Below are 21,130 nucleotides of genomic sequence, written 5' to 3' on the forward strand. Positions count from 1 at the left end.
TAGTACTTTCCTTATAAAGGTAACATGCAAACTAGTGGAGTTAAATTCTGCTCTCAGACGCAGCCAAACAATTCCCTGAGCAGAGCAGGAGTTATAAACACCCATCTAGGAATGACAAACTCAGCAAAGGGATTTTATGTGCCAAGTGCATTGAATACAAAAAGTATCATATAAATGCTAAGCATCATTGTATTTATAGCCAACGAAAGAGCTTTTATGATTATACAGAAAGCCTGAATGTTAACTAAAGAATTTGAAGTGATGTAGCAAATGAGGTAACTTTCTACAGGACTCTCAAACAAATGTATTGACCTCCTCCATCTTGCCCACTCAGTTAACTCTGTGTTCTCAATGGCCACGCAAGGGAAAGCACAGAGCACCCCTGTGCTCACACTGTAACTTGCTCAGCATGTTCTGAACCCTGAAGTGAGGACATCACTAAAATTTTCTGAAGTAGATCTCACTTTATACCATACAGGATAGAAAGGGTCTTTGGAAGACTTTCACCTCTACCACTTTGCAACTTAGGAAAGCCAAATCTGATATAAGGAAATCCATCCTGAGAATACTTGTTTTAAAACAAAAGTAATAATTTTAGTATAAGACATGCATATCAGCAGATGAACTAGATTCTACATACAGTGCCCAGAGTACTACAGCATGACCAATTATCTGCTGTCTCTGAAACAAAATGGCAAAAATTCTTTTTTGATACAAATGGACCTAATGACCCATGTGTACTGTGGTTAATATTGTTACACATTAAGTTTTGTGTTGTCGTGGTACACTAAATTGATTTAATATGCAGCAGACAAACTGAACAACCTGTATGACATTTTTGAATATGAGGTCTCAGCTTTAGGCCTTACATTTCAAAATGCTGGTGGAGACACCTGGATTTTTGTTCCTCCTGACAGCAGTTGAAGTCAAAACCAAGTTATGAGAGGATTGTCACCTAACAGAAAGCAACATATGTGGAAAGCTATTAATAATAAAGTGGTAGCAAGCAGGGAGAAACTCAGTGAACTCCAAAGATGCCTCAGGCATTTATGTACTCCGTGGTTCTACAAAGACAACATTTTGCATGTCAACACATAGAGAGTATATACAAGAAGTAGATATTGGAAACAGACTGGAATGCTCTAACCTGTTGGTGCAGCTAATGTCATTAGAATGTGTGTGTGTGTGCAAATGTGTCTGTGTCTATGTATAATATTAACTACCTCACCCTGCATTTTCCAGGAAAAATATTTTGGCTTAGAGGTTTAATATTAAAAACTTTCCTGTTACAACTTTCACCTCTACGCCAGTCTCTTCCATTGATACAATGTTTCTCCTTCTAATGGGCAAGATTTGGAAATTACCAAAAGAATATATATTAAAAGACATATTTCAGGATACGGATGAAATTTTATCCAAACCATGTTGCTTTAATTACTGCTTGTAATGTGACCCTGATGAGATCAGACCTTGGGGTTAATAGATAAAAAATACAAACATACTGTGGTTCAGTTTTTCAATGGCTTTCCATTAATGTATGTCTTCTCTGGAAAATAATACGATGCCACTAATCAAAGCAAAATGTTTGTATGTATGTTTCCCTTACAATCCTCATTATGTTATGTCTTTTGTTGAAATAAGCCCACACGTAAGTGTATTTGTACAGCAGAATGTGTCCACTGTATCGTATTCGTGTCAAAAATAAAAACAATACCAACAAAAAAAAAAAGCTTTTCAAATCTAAACACGTGGTTTTCAGATAGAAGCAGTGACAGAAATTGCAAACAGCAGTGGTGAAACTGTCCTAAAAACAACTCTCTTGTTAAATCACCTAAGCAGCTCGTCCTTGTTCAAGTGGAGTTCTTTGCTCCAGTCCTTGCTCAAGCGGTGCAGTTCTTCGTTCCAGGAGCTCTTCCCTTTGACTACTTCAATGCAAGGTACAAAATGACACTGCTTGGAATCGTACTTTATTGGAATAAATGACAAACTGCTTTGGGGTTTCATTTGAGATGGTATTTTTTTAAACCAGCATGATATACATGGAGCAAAACTCATTTGAGAATGAATTGTAAAAAAAGTATAGTAAAAGCCAAACAAAATTCTGATGAGCAAATAAAAATACTGCAAGTTCAAAGAGAAAAAAAGGGGATGGATGTGACTTGTAAAGAGCTATGTTTATTACAGATGCATCTTCAAGTACAAGATGTGGCTGTCAGTGCTCAATGATCCAGCCAGCTGATGAATGGATGTCCTCACTTGAGTCAGATCGAGCGACTGTCCCCAAACCTGGCTCAAGCGCAACTACTGGAAACCTCATTTTAGGAACAGAGGCAAGCCCGGTAGGAAGAAGTGAAGATAGAACTGCTAACTGGCCTGTGAATTAGGAATTGCAGGGCATGAAAGGCTCTTCCCTGTGTCCTCTAAGAAATACTGTTTTCCCAAGAAAGATGCATTAGTTCTGACTGCAAGAAAAACCAATAGTTGTTCCCATGCCAATCCAAATCATTTTTTCACCAACACAACATTTTATGTGCATCTCTGTGGTGTGGAGTTGCTGCTTGTCCTGCAGGTGATTCCATGAAAGCATGAACAGGAAAATAATCATCCTAGACAATGTGGCTATAATGGGCATTGGAAGCCCTAGATATCAAAGCAGAGGTAAAAGGGATCAGAGCTACCATACAAACTATAGTAAGAAAATTCTATCAATTAGACTGAATCCAAGACCTTCATCATTAAGGCTTTAGTCTTGTGCTCCCTCTGCTGGACTCCATCCACTTGAACGTGTCACTTCTTAACCTTCCCACTCTTTTACTTCTAACTGAAATACACAGACAACCGAACTACATGAAATAATGCACAGTTTATTGTAGTTTATTATGCAGTTCAAAATTACCTTTTTATAAAACGACCAACACTCAATATGAAATACTGTCACGTAATCAAAAGAAAACATACTGTAAACACTGATTAACAAAAATTCCCAAAAGAAAAACACCCATTTAATGCCATTACCATTGTAGTAGAGGTATTTGTTGTTTAAAACCTTTTTGTTAAAATGCAGACATAGAGCTTCTGACTATAAAAAAATAAATGACCTGAGTTGGAAAACAACCAGAAAAATCGAAGAGATGCAGGCTCTCACCAATTCTTCTTTTCATTACAAAATGAGAATGAAAAATAACAGATCAACAAAAACTCTCTCTCAGACCAGACAAGCTCTGCTGCAGTTCAGTGCTCAGCCCCAGGGCAGGAATGAGGAAAGACTCCACGCAGGTCAAAAGCTCTGCTGAAGTCAAACAACTCCACCTGTTGGCCCTTGGTCAACACAAGCTTCCTCAAACAGCCACGGAATGAGCTCTTGCTTGTGAGGCAGTTTTGCTTCACATCAGCTGAAAAACAAACATGAAATACATTGAATCTATATCCAGTGAACTGAAACAACACAAAGATGCAGGTTATTCAACTGCTTCCCTTCCCTCCTAAACAAGAGAGAAAACCAACAGCTGAGGAGTAGCAAGTTCCCTTCATGTTTGGATGATCTTGGACATTCCAGCATGGACAGTCACTCCTGCCTTCGAGAGTAAGCCATGCTCTGGGATAACTTGTGCAGAGTTTGAAGAAATAATTTGTCAAGATAAGAGAGGGGGAAAGGGCGGAGAAAGCCACTCTAGATAGGTGTCTTTCAAGTTCAAATTGGAACTGGTAGGGTATGAAGCAACAGTTGACCTGTACACAGCCATGGACTCCATTGGCAAACCAAAACATGAGGTTGGTAAAGAGTCCAACTCTTTTTTTCATCCAACCTGTGAAACAATTCATTCCACTTCTGCAGTATTCAACTGAACTGAATAATTTCTCTGTTCACTATTAAACCTAATCTTTACAGATGGAGCACTGAAAGAAAAATTAGTATCACTTTACCCTACTACTAAAAAAAAAAAAAGGTTCACAAGAAGCTGAGAAACCACTTTGGTATGTGAGGAAGATCAAATATTAATCAAGATCTGGTTAATTAGCATGAATTCATTGGACACCTTGTCCAACAGAAGGCTCTATAACATTTCAAGCTATTATCCCTAAAGCTTTCCAAATGTTTAAAAGCTGAGTTTGCCCTTCAAGACCTCATCACTTTGTTTTCACACAAATCTGAGTATCTGAACTGATAAACTGTAACAGCTTTTTCAGAGACAAATGGATATGGGCATTTTTTGCTACGTTTAAAAGCATAAGATATTCAAATCCACACAAAGCCTACTCACTCTCAGTACTGATGCGTTCATTAAAAAGTGTGCCTGCAAAAAGGCTAAACTCATGATGTTCAAAATTCAGTCCTCTTAAAGAACATTGTCTTGGCTCAAATGATCAACTAGTGAGTTGCACAAATTAACTGAAAAGTAATTCAATTATATATTTTTTTGTGTTATTGGCTTTTTACACTACCATCGTACTATGATTGACAGTTACTTCAGAAAGGAATTTACACAGAACAAGGGAAATATGTTCATCTGCAGCAGCCTGACTTCTGCCTGCACAACCCCTGGCAAAAATAAATCAGAGAAGAGCACTACAGAAGCCTTACTTAGACAAATTTAAGGGAAAGCCTTAGTATCAATTTTACTGCAAGAGAACTGCACCTCAGCATACACAGGCAGAGATACTGTGAAATCTGAGAGAGACTGCGAAAGACATGATGTGGAGGAAATCCCTCTGAGGAGCTAAGGAGCAGGTTTGTGTAGGAAAGTGACAGGAGTTGAGTCGATCTTGCCAACATACTCAACAGCTCAACACAGTTCTCCACAGAGACAGAACACTCAAACATTAATATGCTGTGATCCCAGCAACAATGTGGAAAATGGAAACTATGATTAATAACTCAGTCATGAACTCGATTAATCGGGGCAAGAGAGAAAGAGAGCGCAAGGGAGAAGAAGGGGGAGGGAGAGAGTGCATGTGTTAAGAGTCATTTTTATGAGAGAGAGCAAGAGTGGGAGGGAGAGAAAGGAAGAGAAATATTATTGTACCTACCAGGATAGCCTCCAACATAAATGGGATTGTTTGTATCTGCAGATGTTGACTGGATGTAGGGATTATCAGTTTGAACCAAATTCCCATCAATTATCAGCGAAATGTGATGTTTGCTTTTGTTTGCTTGAAGCTTGTGCCATTTTCCATCACACAAACTATTTGTGCCTCTTGGTTCATATGTAGCTGTTATTCTGCCAGCTCCATTGTTGACATGGAATAAAACCTGTATAAACAGCCAGATGCCAATAAAGATATAAAGTAAGAATACATGAACTAATTTGCCTAGATAAAAGCACAATCATGCTGGTGCAGAGATTTCCGTTTTAATAAACGTTTGATAATTATGTAAAGCTCATGTTTACTTTGATAGAGTGTGTCCTTATTGGAGTATCTTTAAAATCTAAAAGACTTAGATCTATCCATGCAGCAGTGCATTGAGTTAGCTTGGTATACTTCACTTGGGCTTTCAATGTTTTTTACAAATACAAATCATTTTCTCACAGAAGCTGAGACTTCAAGATCCACTGTATCTAACTGAAGAAAAGGAGAATGGACTGAAAAGCACTTGTCATTACCAATATGTGTATTGATTTATTTCATGTATTTATTTTTCAAAGCAGTAGACATTTCCTCAACTCTGTGGTGAGGATTAATATGTAAATATTGACTAAGAAAGCAGGTCCCGCAGAAACAGTGATATTTAACGCTGTCTCTAGCTAGGAAGCTTTGAATAAAAAATGAGCTGTTTCTCAGAAAAGCAAATACTTAAGAGCAATCAAGTATACATTTTTTATGCAGGAGATGAGTAGAGAACTATGTATTGATTGTTAAAAGGTTTATGGAGCATAATGGCCAGTAGAAGTAGATAGTGAGTTAATTGCTTATGAATATTGAGGAAGAAATTACAAAACACGGTGTTTTGTACATCCAATAACACGTTTATCAAGGGCAAGCATAGCTCTATGGCAGAAAAAAAATATTAAAATATTAAGCTACAACAAAAGTACATATTTGGTCTACCGTGCAAGGTATGTGGTACAAGTCACAGTAGCTGCACACTAACGTAAATGACACTAACTAACAAGGCAAGAAGTTCCAGGGACTTCTGCTAATCTCCTATTTTATCATATGATGACAAAGAGAAACCTTGAGACTGAAAGTCTGTCCTATTTTAGTTCTGTAGGGATTTCGTTTAAACATTTTGCTTCCACCACATTTCACTGGTGTCTATTTAGTGCCACCTAGCAGTTCTGCAGCCTACCTTGCCATTTACAATCTCCAGTCCAATAGCATCAACCTTAGCACTGCTGACCCCCAGGAGAACGCCGTGCAACGCTGTCGTACGAAACTCCAGTGTGATGTTCACATCCGATCGGACTTTGTAACCTTCTCTGACTGAAAAGAAGTTATGAGTTTCTAATAGAAGACTTGTAACCCACAGTAGAAAGTAGAATACATACATTGTCATTAAAAGGCCTAAAAAGCTTGTTAATTAGTCTGCCAGGATATGACCTTGTGGAACCTCTGAAAAGTAAGTTTTCCAAAAGTCAGCATTCACATTTTATATTGGAAAAGGCGAATTGCCAAATAAGTTTCCTTTCATTTATTTATATTTAATACATTCTATCTTACTTGTAAGAAACTGTAAAGAGCACATATTAATGTAATCCTTCATGTTACTCAACAAGCACCCTACATCTTCTATCTCTATACCATTTAACAGATGTTAACATCATTAACATGGATATTGTTAGCTGAAGAAAGAGGTAGCTCATTTCTTTCTCAGTGCTAGAATCATCAGCTCTTTCATATGTGGAAGACAGCCTTTTGCAGAAATGCTCACTTTGGGATGTACAGAATAAAGAGACCCAAGTTAGAAATATATATGCAGGGCATGCACCCTTTGTGTGAGGAGTCAATTAATTACACTAAGTTCCAACAAGACCTAACAAGAGTATGTTTTCCTTAATATTAATTCAGTAAGGTACTGCTTTCTTCTAATGACACTTACCAAGAGCAGCAAAGCCACTCCCATCGAAGAAAGTACCTTCTTGCACTGTTACATAGCATTTATTCACAGCAAAGATGGACACAGGGCTCTCGTTGTCCAGTTGCTTGCTGTTGATTGTCATGTTACCAATGCAAGCAGGAATACTGTGAGTCACCTAAACAAAATGAAATATGAAGAGTTAGTGTATAATACAAACTGCTGCAGTGCTCTCTCAGTGACTGACTTGATGTTATTGTAAATGAAAAATCCTCTAAACAAAACACAGCAGAATCTAAAATCATTACATTTTTTATTGTCCTGGTTTTGTTAAAAAACAAGTTTCTCTTTTAATGAATTTGCCTGTCAGCTAAAGCCTTCATATTAGCTGCATTTTCCTGGAGAAACAGATACATGTTTTGGTAAACATAGCAATGGAATGTGAAGTTATTGATAAGCATGGATGGACATCTCGCAATCTAAACCCTCAACACTTATTACATATACTTACATAACATGTCTTAAGAGTCAAAATAACTATTGTTCAGAAACAGTATTCGCTCCCTGTAGCATATAAAAAGAATTGCATTTGCCTGAAAATGAGCAGGGATATCCCCCCAACAGTTATGCTTCAGCAAATTAACAAGTAAATCAAGATTAAGACATTTTGTAAGTATACATCACCAGAGCCAAAGTTTCATTAGAATTACTCACTACTACTATTTTTAGCAATTGCAGATTCAAAGTATTAAAGTATTTGTTAGCCCCCTTATCCAATTAAAAAGCATGGATGCAGAAAGTGCACCCAGGAATTGAGAAACATTGTTATCATCACCAGAATCCTCCCTGAGACAACATGCTGCACAAGGAGGAAGGTGACAAAAACCTATTCTCTAAAACCATGTGCAAAAAGTATATGGTAATCTCAGACAGCTAAAAGAAGCCTTTCAGAGATATTTAAGGCACCTCATAAATAAAGACAATAGAATTTAGGTACCAAAGTGTCTGAAATTCTAAGTCATATTTTTATCTTATATTATGAAACACATGAAATTATATTCTTTATCCATTTTTAATAGTGAGATTGATAGGAAAAAACCTATTAAGGGCCATTACCAAAACACAAGGAAACAAACTCTAGTTAGAGTCGCTGAGCCACAGAAAGCTGGAAAGATTTATCTGGTGAAGGGTGATTACTTTCATTGTTGTTTCTTTCCTTAAGTACTACTGTTTTGCCAGTCAGAGACAGGATACTGAATTAGATGGGTTTGATACAGTATACTCATCCTAGTTTTATAAGATGTCAGAGACAACCCATTGCCCCGAATCTTCTTACATTCCCAAGATTCTTCGGCACGTAGTCTAAGGGAAGCCCTCCCAGATAGAGCTTCCCCTCCACATCCAAAGTACTGCCATCTCCCAGAGCATTGACTGCTGTTGATTCATGTCCATCCACAATGATTATACCTTTTCTTTTAACATATTCCGTCTTTATCTGGAAAAAAATGAGAGAATGCAAACATGAATCAGTAAGCTGAATCAGTTGCCTAGTCATCATCTGCCACAGAAGTAAGCAAGACAGTTTTTTAGCAGCTAAATGGCTTTGACATCCCACAGCGAGGGATCCTTGCAGAATCCATTATGAGGCTGAGGACCTTTCATAGGGCAACTGAGCAGCTAAACTGCCTCCTTGTGTGCCCGAGGGATCACAATGATTGCGTGTTGTCCTTGGAAATTTTTCAGTGTCTTAATGATTGTTATTTAAAACCACTAGTTTATCACCTTAGGATACAAGCACATCACTAAATCTGAAGTGGGGAGTACTGTGCTGGTCTTCTGCAACTACTGTGCTGCCCACCAGCTGAGCCATCATAGCTCTCTCAAGTGCACACTCCTACGCTGTAATTTGATGATGGGCAGCGCTCAATTTGCTCTGACCAAAAAGCTTTCCAGTTCTGTCCATCTTGTTCATTCACCCCAATACGCCTTCCTTGCACTAAAGCAATTATTCACATGCAGATGAGGCACTGTATTTTAAGTCAGCCAGACGTTTATTCTTCCCTAGTTACTTTTAGCCCCACTCAGAATCCTGACCAGGTTCAACATGAGGTTTCATGAACATTTGGGGTTGGTAAGAGGATAAAGTGGCACACCAGGATGATATGAGCAGACGGCAGAGAATGAAAAGGAGTAGTGCTTCTTTCAGCAGAAATGCATATTAGCTTAAATTGATTGTAGAGCTGCTGCAATAATCACTCCCAGCTGTGAAGTCATGTGACTCAGCCTTAATCTCTGAAAAAATGTTCAAGCTCATGTTTTTATGTCCTGGACAGTAAAGGTAGATCAGCTCTCATATGGAATCTGTTCATCTCTTGAAGTGGAAAGTGTGAGTTTTATATGAGTATATTTAATTTTAAATATGCAGCTATAAATCACAGAGTGTTCTTCCTTTCAAGGAAGGCAGCAGAGCTTAACTGTGATATCTCTGACAGAAGTTCACATTTGCCATCTTTATGTTGGGTTTTTTCTGTTTTTTCTTATGCTGATTATATATGAAAAGCAAAAATAACACTCTGCTGATTCTCAAGGTGTCTAGGGGAGGTGGCAGCTTTGAGTCAATCACTTTGTCCCACAGAAACCATTTTCTGGAGTTAAGGCTTCACATACAGACAAAGGAAGGGAAGCATAGCAGGATGAATGTTGTCATCCTCACTGGCCTTAAGGAAAAGTAATGTGCTCAGAGTTGCTTTTAAAACTCTTGCAGACACCACTGTCATTTCCTGCAAAAAGAGACAGAGCCGGCAGCAGGTAGGTTGCTCAGAGGATCTGAGCCAGCAGAGTCTGATCCGGAGCCTGGATAAAGAAGGGCCCGAATGCTACATGATACCTGAAAGCTGTAGCCATAATTTCTCCTCAAACTCAACTTGTGCCAAATCCTCCTCCTCCAGTCTTCATTTTTTGCAAATGTCTACCTTTCTCATGTTACATCAACCAGGGAAAGGAAAGAGAGTGGTTCCTTGTTAGCACTAGCTGCTAGGACATTCCCCGGTACTAAGCAATAAGTGGGAGAAAGGAGAAACTGCACCCACAAATCTTTTTCACCCTGTCACACACTCACTTGCAGGTCTTTGGTGACATAATGCAAAGACTTCTGTGGAAAAAGTCAGAGCTTCCAGACATCTCTGCTGAGTTCTTCTCTGGTGAAGAAGACCGTTATTACATAGTTGGTGAACAATTTATCTCTAAATAATCTGAGATAAGTGACAGTAGTTGGATGCTGGAATCGATGCATAATTAATAGGAATGTAAAAAGGAAATAACTATACTCAAACATGAGTTATCTGAATGGTTTTGTGATTTCATTAAAACCTATCCACCTTTGCAACACAGAAAAGTGTACAGGGAAAAACCAGCCCAGTATAACTCCAAGGAAGAGAAAATGGAGTACAAGATTGGTGACTACTTACCGTATGCCATTTTCCATCACTGATAACAGCAGGGTGAAAAGCTACTGCTTTCCCTTTGCCTAGATCAAATGAGAAATAGAGCTGTCCCCCACGGAGCTGTAGGGCTGCATAATCAACCTGGTTCTGGTGAGCCATGTAGTAAATCAGGCCACTGGAGGCAAAGGTTCTGAGATTCAGCTGGACAGAAAGTCTAGACAATAAAAATTCTGTGTTACTAAAAGCCATTTCTTCCGCATTGATAAAAAGCTTTTCTGGAGACAGAGGGCATCCTCAACTAATTTATTATGATGAAAGAAAATTTATTATTACAAAGGACAGAAAAGTAGGTTTTGCATTGATTCTAAGAAAACATGACCTATAATGTATTTCGTAACAAAAATCAGTGCCGTACCTGTCACAGACAGAAAAAGTGATTGTCACAGAGTGAGCTGGGCTTTAAGAGGGACAGGCCCAGCTGTTTGTGACTGCAGGTTTGCCTGTTGCCCCAAGAAAGAAATGAATTCCAGGATAATGTGATGGCATCCATGACTATTAGCCAGGCTTGCTGGGACATAATGGGCAGACTGAGAACAGGAAGAGCCTTAAAAGGTAGAAGAGCTGACTGAGCTATTTGTTATGGAGACACTAGGCTTAGACTACACAGCACCAATCCTCTGCAATGTCCTTATGTTCAAGAGTTACAACAGAAGGGCTAGAAGCAAAAAAAGGCTCTTTTCTCAATGACTGCAAAGGCTTCCTGAGTTGAAAGAAGCACAAGCAAGTGGCTTGTAGGCTGTGTTTTGGAGTCTCTGTTGAGAGCCTCTCAAAGAAATAAGAGTGGCAGAGAGGCTATCACACATTAAGACTCAATGGCATGATTCTTCTTGGTAGTTTTAGCTCCTTTGTTGACCTGGGGAGTGAAGCAGACATGGAAGGTGCAATTGCAGAAAATCCAGAGGAGAGGGCAAGATGTTATCTGCATCAGTCAAAGCAGCAGAGTCCAGCTGAGCTCTGTATGTGGAAAACAGTAATCAAAATACTTACAGAAAGTACAGTGGGGCTCATAAGTCTGAGGGGAAAAAAATGCAGAACTCGGACCATGAGTTTAACTCATGTCAAGAAACCTGGGAAAGACACACTAATTACATTGCAGTGGTAATGATACCTTCTTCCATGAGGAACCACAGAAATTTGAAGCAAGAGCCATGTTCAAAGCTGGTAATGCAGTGATCATTCAAGAAAATCGTAACTGTACCTCTTGTAGCTCAATACAAGATAACACACTGTGTGGATATACTCACTTCTTCCTAACTGCAGACTGATTGAAGAGCAGTGTCAAGTGGCTGCCTTTGGCAAGTCCAAACTGATGGGCACCTTGAAGATGATCAGACAGCTCAACTTTTGCACAAACTACCTGTTAATGAAAGGACTTTATTAAAAAATAATAGTATCGGGTGCTGAACAGCAAGTGTTGAATGGCAGTGTGCCTATGCCAACTTCGTAAGGAACAAACTGTACTACCAGATAAACACGAAATATACAGCAACATCAATAAGTTAAACTACAATCATTCTGAGCTATCTTCAGGATCAAAAAGAACTAGTTCTAATGATTAAGCTATGTCTCATGGACAGCATCGGTCTTTTCTACTGAAAAATGCTTGTAGTTTGAGCAGTAGTCATCCACCATTTGTCTTAATTGATAGCCCCTTTGATAACAAATACTGGAAGACATAGTACAATTCCAGTCTGAAAATCTTATGGACTTAGTAGAAATATTTTCCCATTTAGTGAGGACACACATTTTTGTTGTCATTTGGAGGATGGAGAGCTGAATAACAGAGTATGAGCCAAAGCTATACTTCAGCCCTAAGAAGGACAGCTTATTTCTTTTTATAGCCACAGTTGTATGAAAAGTATAAAATCCTGCTTTCTCTTGCCACAGAAAAATGATTTCAGGATGCTTTGGAAACACTTCATTATAAAGACGTGCAGCTGCAGGAGGAGAGAAGTGACGCTGCCTTCTCTCTGGGGAACAGGGACCATGCGAGAGGAAACAGGTGACGTGCAAGCTGCATTCAGACACTGTGTGTCTCTGGAATGGCTTGTGCCTCTTCTTTGACACAGAGCAGAGACTGCCTGTGTGTGACCAGGAAAAAGTGAATGCTGAATCGCACATCTAATGCAAATCTCAGCACAGAGCCACTTTGGCAGAAACATGCTTAAGATAATTGTTACTTTCAAGTCTTTGTGCTGGGGATTATCACTCTGCTTTTACCTTTTTTTTTTTCAGTCTTGCTGCCTAAACAATGATAAACCTAACTGCATTTCCCTTACAAAAGGCCAACAGGCTGCTACAAAGGTTTGTACCAGTTGTTCTGTAAGAAATAATAATTTCAAATCCACATGCATTGAACCATGCCATACCACAGAAGAAGCAAATATACACAGTCCATGCTTTGAAAACTCTCCACAAAGATGAAACGCATCTTGCTGTTGAACATTTTCCTAGAAGAGGCAATAGAGCTTTGCTGCAATACATACTTTTTTTGTATCTGTAAGAGGCCTCAGGGGAACTGGTAAAGCCTGAAGTTCAGGTTGAATCTCTAGATCTTCTGGCTGTATGGCTGGTTTAGGCTTCTCTGACAAAAAGCAGCTGTCCATATCCACATGTTCATACTTCATGGAAGTGGTGAAATACAAAAGCCTGTGTTTTAAAAACCCTATATTTTAAGAGGTGAAATGCCAAATCTTTACATTTCCAAAGCAGAAGAAGAGTATTTTACAGGGTCTTTCACTAGTAACGTGAAAAAGGAAAAGAAGTGGCATGCTGGGACAAAAAGATTGAGAAGTGGCACATAATCTGTCCATAGAACAATATTAATAGACAAGATTCTTGGAAAACCATTCTGTTTGTGAATGCAGATGAAATTATAGTTGACAAAGTTGCATTTTGGGCAGCGTCTCTATAAACATTAAAGACATTTTTAATGTTGTTTGGAAATTTAGCTGATAAGGCCCATTTTCTGCCTGTTGTAATACCCAGATCATCAGCATCATGCTTGTCTTATGTTAAAAACCAGGCAAATGCACAATGTCATAAAAGGATTACACGCTACAATTAATAATAATATACACTGTTTTGCAAGACAGGGCAGTTACCCCTCAACTTACTCCTTGTTAAATATAAGATTGCTGATACAGCCATGGAAGGATCCAGCCATTTTTAGCCCTAAAATGCCCTCTCCTGCTGGAATGCCACCAGCATAGAAATGGGAAATATTCATGGGGCTCATTTCTGCTGCTGAACCAAGCCTCAGTTCTGCAGGGTTACTTTCATCCACTTGTACAGTTATGATCCTGAAAAAGATAAGGTAGGGAAAACATTCAACAAGAGCCTTAGACATTCATTTTCAAATGAAAAGCATTCCACTCAGGCTCAAAAATGTCCTGTTCTAAGAAATAAAGATTCCATCACTTTGATAATCCTTTCGATGTCTTAAAACTAGAAGACTTTATTCTTTAAATAATTTTTAACATGCAGAGTTTTGACAAATATCTTTCTTAATTATTTTGATAGGTATCTTTCCGAATCATTTTGATAGCTGTATTTTTTTCTAATACTATTTAGCATACTTTACTGAAGCAGTCCAAGCTGTCTATAGATGTAGAGAGCTTTTAACTGCAATTTCATCAGTGGCTATATGCCGTGTACAATTACCATGTAAATCAGAACACTTCCATTAATAGCAAAAAAACAGAGCCCTGATTGTTCCACCTAATAAGCTAGCAAAGGCAGATCCTCAGAGAGCGCAGTGAACTGACAACAGTGTACAATAACTAAACAGGTAGTACTGTTCACAATTGCATGTACCTCTTGTTCCGGATTAGGATGACCGAGTGTTCTTGTCCATCACTGTATGTTCCATTAGCAGCCTGAAGAATTACTTTTCTAGTACTTGCTCTATCTCCAGTGTTAACATGCACAGCAAGATGACCATCAATCAGCATGATGGAAAAGAAGGGCTGTGGATTTAATCAGGAGATTAATTTTTAACTATAACTCACTTTCCTGGCACTCCTTCAGTGTTTAAATAGAACATACTTTGGAAAAAATTAACTTCCAGCTTAGTTGTAAACAAACTTTTAAATGAAACTCAGACTAGGAGGCATGGGTTGGTACCTCTGAGTGTAAAGCCTTCTAACAGAAAACATGGAAGCTGGAAATTTCTCTGGTCATGATAAAAACTCAGGTTAAAATGTAGGACTTTTTTTTATATCACGTTCCTACCCTCCACCCCCTCCCCTTAGAAGAAGAAACTAAGAAGGGGCAGGCATTCCTGCTAAGACTTTGTCCTTAGACTCCAAGAGCTCCAACACAGTCCACCAGATACGAGATAGCTGTTCATCTCAAATCCTTCAGTAACTACTGTTGACTAACAGGGTGGAAAGTGATATTCTGTGCATTTCATGTGCAGTTTACCTCCTTATTGCAAAAGCATTCTGGGTCCTGGTAACTGTAACAGATCTCTGCTAAGAGATCCTTCACCTCTTCTCTGTTACAATGAATATCCTCTGTCCTGTTCCCCACCTAGCCTCTGTATTTGGGCCTTCCTAAGCTGAATAAATTATTCTTTTTCACTCCCTGCAAGTTACAGTCATAAAAACCTAACCTGATATTAAGAAACAAAAATGGCAAAACCAAACCAAAACAAAAATCTTTGTTTTCAGTACTTGCCAAATATGCTTGTCTACGTCGTCGCTTTTTCAGTCCCCTGCTGAGTCCAGCAAGGATGATGCCGCTGCTGTTCTTTGTAGCAAAAGTTGCCATCAGTTCTGACTCTGGACTTAGGGACTTAGGTACCAACTCAATATATCCATTGTTCAAGATGCTCACACTACGGATAGGCTATTTTATGAGAGAGAGAAATAATTACTGACTTTGTCCCTACATAGTGCCCAGTAAGATTTAAAAAAATGAATTCAAGTATAAATTAGATTATTTTAGACTTTTTTTTTAAGATAAACCCATTTATGTGTTCACAAACATTGCTATTTGTTGTTCAATAACAATATAGATGAGGTCACAAAACCTAAAAGTCTCCTACCTCCAATACACAGCCTTTTCTTACTCCATATGAATTTCTAAGCAAGTCAAAGGTTGAACGGGATATTTCCAGATTTTTTATGCATCCCACATACATTCTACTATTAAGACCTTTCCTGAAACACAAAAAAAAAGGCATTTTTTCAAGGAGTAGTATTTGGAATCTCCTGAGAAAAAATATAAAGTTCCGTCCAGTAAGAAAAAAGAAAGATCTGTTTTAAAGAATGCAGTCAGCCCAATGTAAGTGAAAACAGGGGTAATTTAGGTTTTACTCTTAGCAGATATTAATTCTGATCTTAAAGAGAGTCAGACAACATTGTACCCAAATGGAAACATACAGGTGTGTAATAGTGTGCTGCCAGGCCGGGTCATTTTCAGTACTTTACGGTGAATCTTCAGCTGAAATGTAATGGCTTTTGTGTGAGCGGGTAACTGTAGCTCTCTATTACCTAGCAATTCTTTTTCATTTCTTAAGTCTGGAGGATGCCTAATTTGGTTCCAGGCTTCAACCAGAGAAATCTAAGGCTGTCCTTTCATAATCCCTTACAGGCTGCTATACCAGTTAAGATTACCTTTGCAATAACTGCACAAAGACAAATATTGTCCTAAAATTTACCTTATTGTAAAGAGCATGCAGTTTAATTATATTTTCTTTTGCCATGTTCATCTTTTCAAAGTGAAGCCACTGGAAGAAATCTGACTTTACAAGTTCAGCAGGGATGTGAAATACAAAAAGTACAAACTAGAGACATGCTGTAAAATACATATTCGTGACATTTTCTGTTGATCTGTTCTCAAAATTTTTTGTCCTCTGTTCCTTGTTTTAAAATTGAATTACAAGAGTTCCTCTCTGACGTAGAACTCCTGTCCTGCAGCACAGTTTTGCCTATAAATGCCAGCTGGAAAACACAAGGCTCACACAGGTAGAGATCAAAGGAGTATAGTGCCGGGCAGCAGCGCTGAATGCTTCCCGCAGTCTGACACAAAGAGCAGACAGCTGCTGTGGCAGCTGCAGTCGTGGAAATCATCCACAGAGGGGAAAACCAGCAGCTTGCCTCTGATCTGAACTGCAACATCAGACCTACCACTGGAAAGCACCATATTAGAGTTTGAAGGCAGAGGCCAGACAATTCTCTGGTATTCATGGCACTAAACAAGACTTCAGACTTCACCAATTTTCACTAATTTCAGTGGAGACAGCAGAATTTGTGAAAGTCTTTCCCTCTAAAGAGTCTTAGCAAAGGTGGAAAAGAGAGAGGACACTTCACCTCACAGTCCTTGATCTTGGCAGCCCACCAATGAAGATTGGGTCCTTATCAGAGCGGTTCAGGTCTGAGGCAACCCCAGGAGATTCTCCTTGCTTGGTTTCTTTATAATTAAGGTTATACGCATCCATGACTGCCAAAATTCCTGCAAAGAAAAGAGAGTAAAGATCTGGATAAGGACACAAATACACATTCTTTCATTTTGGCAATTTTGTCTCTAATAAAGAAAAATGTATTAATTGACTCAAACACGTATGGACAATCTTCTTATTTTTAGAATGAGTAATTTATTTTACTTCCAGCTATTCTGTTAATCTCATTCATTCTTCTCTGCCAAAACCAAATCTGGGGAAGTCTACAGGAAAATATATATATGAGAATATGTCATAGCTATTAACATTTATTATCTGTAATGCATTACTTCCAAAACGTAGACTCCGAATACTGTTGTACTGGGTACTGTTAAAACACAGAACAGAAAACATCATCCCTGATACACAGATTGGACAGAGATCTTTCACCCTTTGAAGACTATTGATCTGTTTTAGACTGTCAGCTTCTGCACTATCTGCTCTTCATAAGATGGGTCAAACTAAGCACAAGATCTTACACTGCTGTCCTTCTAAAAGTAAAGTAACAAAGGTGTGGCTGCTAAAGAAACTGCAACACAAGTGACCAGATCTGGTTGCAGTGAGGTTTCCTGTGGCTGTCTTAGATATTTGTATTTGTAAATGTGCAGATACCTGTTTTTTTTCAGTCTGTAGCCTACCTTGTTTCTTGTTCCGACTAAATGAAATTTTATACCATGTTCCATTGTTGTAACGATTTTCCGTTGTAAGAGCAAGAGGTCCTGAACCTAGGTCAACAGTCAGTCTCACTTTGCCATCAACAAGCTCGAGGGACAAGAAATCTCTCTGGGAAAACAAAAACAACACAACAGATTAAATTCCTGGAAATAAAATCTTGCAAAAGGATGCATCCCTGGCAAGTTTAGTCTACTGTGTGAAAAAGCTTTGGTAACTCTTGTACCCAGATTGTTTGGTAGGCCCAAGACACTTAGCTATGTTTAAGAAAATTAAGTTAAATGTACCTCACAAGCATGTCTTTTTGTTTTCTTTTGTTGTTATTCTTACTTAAACACATTGTCAGGTTTGATTACACGGCAGAGGAAGGTCTAAATAACAAATCTCACATTTGCTTTTTATTTTGGATGAAGTTGGGAGTAATTTGATATGATTGTTAGCATAACGATCAAAAGCTACAATGTTCTTCCACAAGAAGCAAAGAGCTTCTTCACACAGTAAAAAAGACTTTCTGAATCGTATTAAAAGTGACCCCTCTGCACTGTAAAACTTAAGTCATCTATCATTGTACAATGTATTCAGGCAGTGAGTGCATAAGGCAAATGATTCAGTGATTCTGAAACAATCTGTACCTAAACACAGCTTTGTTATCCTTCAGGAAAAGACAACCATGAGCTAAGTTTATGGTAAACTGCATGACAGTGAAGGTCTGGAGATGGGTCTAGGCTATATTGCTGTTGCAGGGAGTTTTATTTAATTTATTTCAGTTTACTGAATTCCCACATTACATATTTAATTCAATGTCTATTCAGTCTTATATTGTCCTTCTGCAAACTCAGTTCCAAAAGAGTTTACATTCTGCAAAGGTTCCTCCAACTGAACAAAACTTTTTTGTCTGTACCGTTTCTTTTTCTTGCCTTTAGTTAAATGATCATTAATTTTAGTCTAGAATTAAAACAAATTATGAATAACTTTTTTCATTGCTTAATTTTGACCTTAGTGTATGTGAATATTTGCTGTAAAAATGTCTCTAGGGTTCCTGTCTTTACTCCTTTGGCTTATGATGTCAGTCATAACTGATAATATATACAAAGATAATAACTTCTTTTAATATATGTAAGCGGAAAAATAACAAAGAAAGCAAGCAAGAAAACACCAAGTGACACAAATACAGTTTTTGAAAGCTTAAGAATCTGATCAATTTTCTTACAGTGCCATTTGAAGCAAAGTACAGAAGAAGTCCATTACGTGAAAAGGTACTGAAAAATATTATTATCTGAGTCACTGTTGAGCGGAGTGCCTTTTCCACAACTGAGTATCCACTGCCATCAAAATGGAAAGAAGTGTCCTCATCCTGTGGGCTATGGAAGTAGAAAGCAGTTAAAAATGTTAACTGAAGAATCTGTGGTTTTCCAGTCATTTTTATATAAAATATAAGACAAGTTAGATCGGCTGGTGTAGGCCCCAGGCAGTATGATTAGAAAGTGTTGCAAAACACTTCAGTCTTGATGTTACAAATAACTGAAAGATTCCAGCCAAAGGCCACTTTCATTATAGAATCTCACAACACATGAATTAGCCATGGGGAAGGATACATACAAGATAAAAAATGTTCTTCCCTGATGTATGAGAAAAAGCCAATGATTTCTTAAGGGAAAAAAATAACTGTTACAACATACACCCTCTTACTTAAAACATGTAATCCAATTATCAAAATGCTTGCGCAACTGCACTTATATTAAATGTTCTGTTAGCCCCATTCCCTGCAATATAATACTTAGAAAAAAGATCTCATGATCAAGCAGCACCCTCTGCTGTTTCTACATGAAACATTCTGCAAAAGGGAATACAGACAAGTATATTTCTTTTCAGTTCCTTAAGCATAAAAATAGTATAGTCTGCAATACCCTTTCACAAGAACAGTAGCAAGCTCATGGGGTTTTTTTTGCTATGACTTTGTTGTGGTTTTTTGTTTGTTTGTTTGTTTGTTTTTGTAAGAGCGCTTTACACTATTTCTTATTCTAGGAAAGAATATATTTGTCTTGCTGGAAATTACTGCAAAGCAAACATTCCAAAATAGTTTGGTTCACTGTCAGTCCCTGCTTTCAATGCACAAAACATATGACAGCAATAGAACTCCTGAGAAAGTGATTAATAAGTGAGAAGATTCCATACAATTAAATTATTTGACACCACTGGCAAATTCAGATTACTGTGTTCAGAACTGTAAGCCGATGATAAATGAAACTGCAGTTGGGAATGATGTCCCCAGGGAAGCAGTAGATTCCCCAGCAGTGGACAATTTAAGGATTCAGCTGGACAGGGTGCTGGGCCATCTTGTCTAGACCGTGCTTTTGTCAACAAAGGTTGGACCAAATGATCCTGGTGGTCCCTTTCAAACTGGTATTCTATGATTCTATGATTATTTTTAGCTAACGTAGAAATACATATGACAGATGTAAATTACTCAAAATCTGTTCACACAAAAAGAGAGTGGGACAAAATACCTTCCAAAACAACCGTTGCACTTGCCCTCTCTTTCCATGTAGTTCCAAAGACCAACAGATTTGCCATTCAGGGATGTCTCTCCCATGCACCCTTTAAAATGAGTCACCTTTACAGCAGGCGATTTCTATAAGACAGAAATACCCCATGAATATAACTAACGTTATGTACTCTGAAAACTATGCAGCCAAATTTTTGTCTGGTTATTTTCCTTGAACTCATAACTTCGTTAGATATAAATCATAATAAAAGAACAACACATTTTATCATCAACAATTACCATTTAGATGGTAATAGCTTAGTTTTGCAGCAAGTAAAAAAGTAAAATTGCTATATCCTTGACATACCTAAATGCCTCATGGCATGAATAACAATGGCAAAGTAAAAGAAGCCATGGAAGAAATAAACTAAAACCAAATTCATTGTGTAATGTCTATGCATCATGCATGCACACAGAGCCTGCCCTGGTTAACACTTTATGCAAAAACATCCAGGGAATATTAACGTCAGGATATCAGAACATCCTTATAGCATCTTTGTTTTAGTCAGAGTACCTGGGATTTCTGGATGAAGTAACCAATTCATGCAATTATTTCCAAGTCAAAAAGTATATCTTGAACATAATAAAAACATTTTAAAGAATGCTGATCTCAGAATTTAACCTTGATTTGCCCTCCAAGTCCTCCAATAAACATTAGGGTTGATTTGTTAACATCCAGTATGCTGGCTGTCCCCGGAGAGGTTGCAGATTTGAATGAAGGCTTCTGATTGGAGTTCATTTCCTCTATGCTGAGCGTACCTGTTTTTCCAAACCTGCCAAGTAGAAATACTAATAAATAGTTTTAGAAATCACCAGGCTTAATCAACACATGTTATCGGCTTCTCTTTTTAAAGTCAAGAAAAATCTTGTTACTGGAAAACTCAGAAGATAATTCGTGTTTTTTATGCCAAATTCATTCGCTAAGAAGCTGGTAATCTCTACAATACAGC

General features: G+C 38.1%; 1 protein-coding gene across 1 annotated transcript in view; it reads right to left on the reverse strand.

Moving 5' to 3' along the window:
• Window positions 1-2,104: 2,104 nt before the first annotated feature.
• LAMA1 (laminin subunit alpha 1) overlaps window positions 2,105-21,130 on the reverse strand; it is a gene marked incomplete at its 5' end in the record, with an annotated part of 105,386 nt that continues 86,360 nt past the window's right edge. Inside the window, 17 exons of the mRNA XM_082046579.1 lie at window positions 2,105-3,392; window positions 5,029-5,251; window positions 6,290-6,423; window positions 7,040-7,193; window positions 8,352-8,510; window positions 10,483-10,672; window positions 11,763-11,871; window positions 13,001-13,167; window positions 13,635-13,820; window positions 14,335-14,486; window positions 15,199-15,369; window positions 15,569-15,683; window positions 16,836-16,977; window positions 17,602-17,746; window positions 18,846-18,996; window positions 20,143-20,267; window positions 20,803-20,953. Of these exons, the coding sequence (XP_081902705.1) occupies window positions 3,232-3,392; window positions 5,029-5,251; window positions 6,290-6,423; window positions 7,040-7,193; window positions 8,352-8,510; window positions 10,483-10,672; window positions 11,763-11,871; window positions 13,001-13,167; window positions 13,635-13,820; window positions 14,335-14,486; window positions 15,199-15,369; window positions 15,569-15,683; window positions 16,836-16,977; window positions 17,602-17,746; window positions 18,846-18,996; window positions 20,143-20,267; window positions 20,803-20,953 (2,635 nt within the window). The 3' untranslated portion in view covers window positions 2,105-3,231. The remainder of the gene's footprint in view (window positions 3,393-5,028; window positions 5,252-6,289; window positions 6,424-7,039; window positions 7,194-8,351; window positions 8,511-10,482; window positions 10,673-11,762; window positions 11,872-13,000; window positions 13,168-13,634; window positions 13,821-14,334; window positions 14,487-15,198; window positions 15,370-15,568; window positions 15,684-16,835; window positions 16,978-17,601; window positions 17,747-18,845; window positions 18,997-20,142; window positions 20,268-20,802; window positions 20,954-21,130) is intronic.

Source organism: Streptopelia decaocto (genome assembly GCF_964273445.1).
Source record: "Streptopelia decaocto genome assembly, chromosome: 2".
NCBI lineage: Eukaryota > Metazoa > Chordata > Aves > Columbiformes > Columbidae > Streptopelia > Streptopelia decaocto.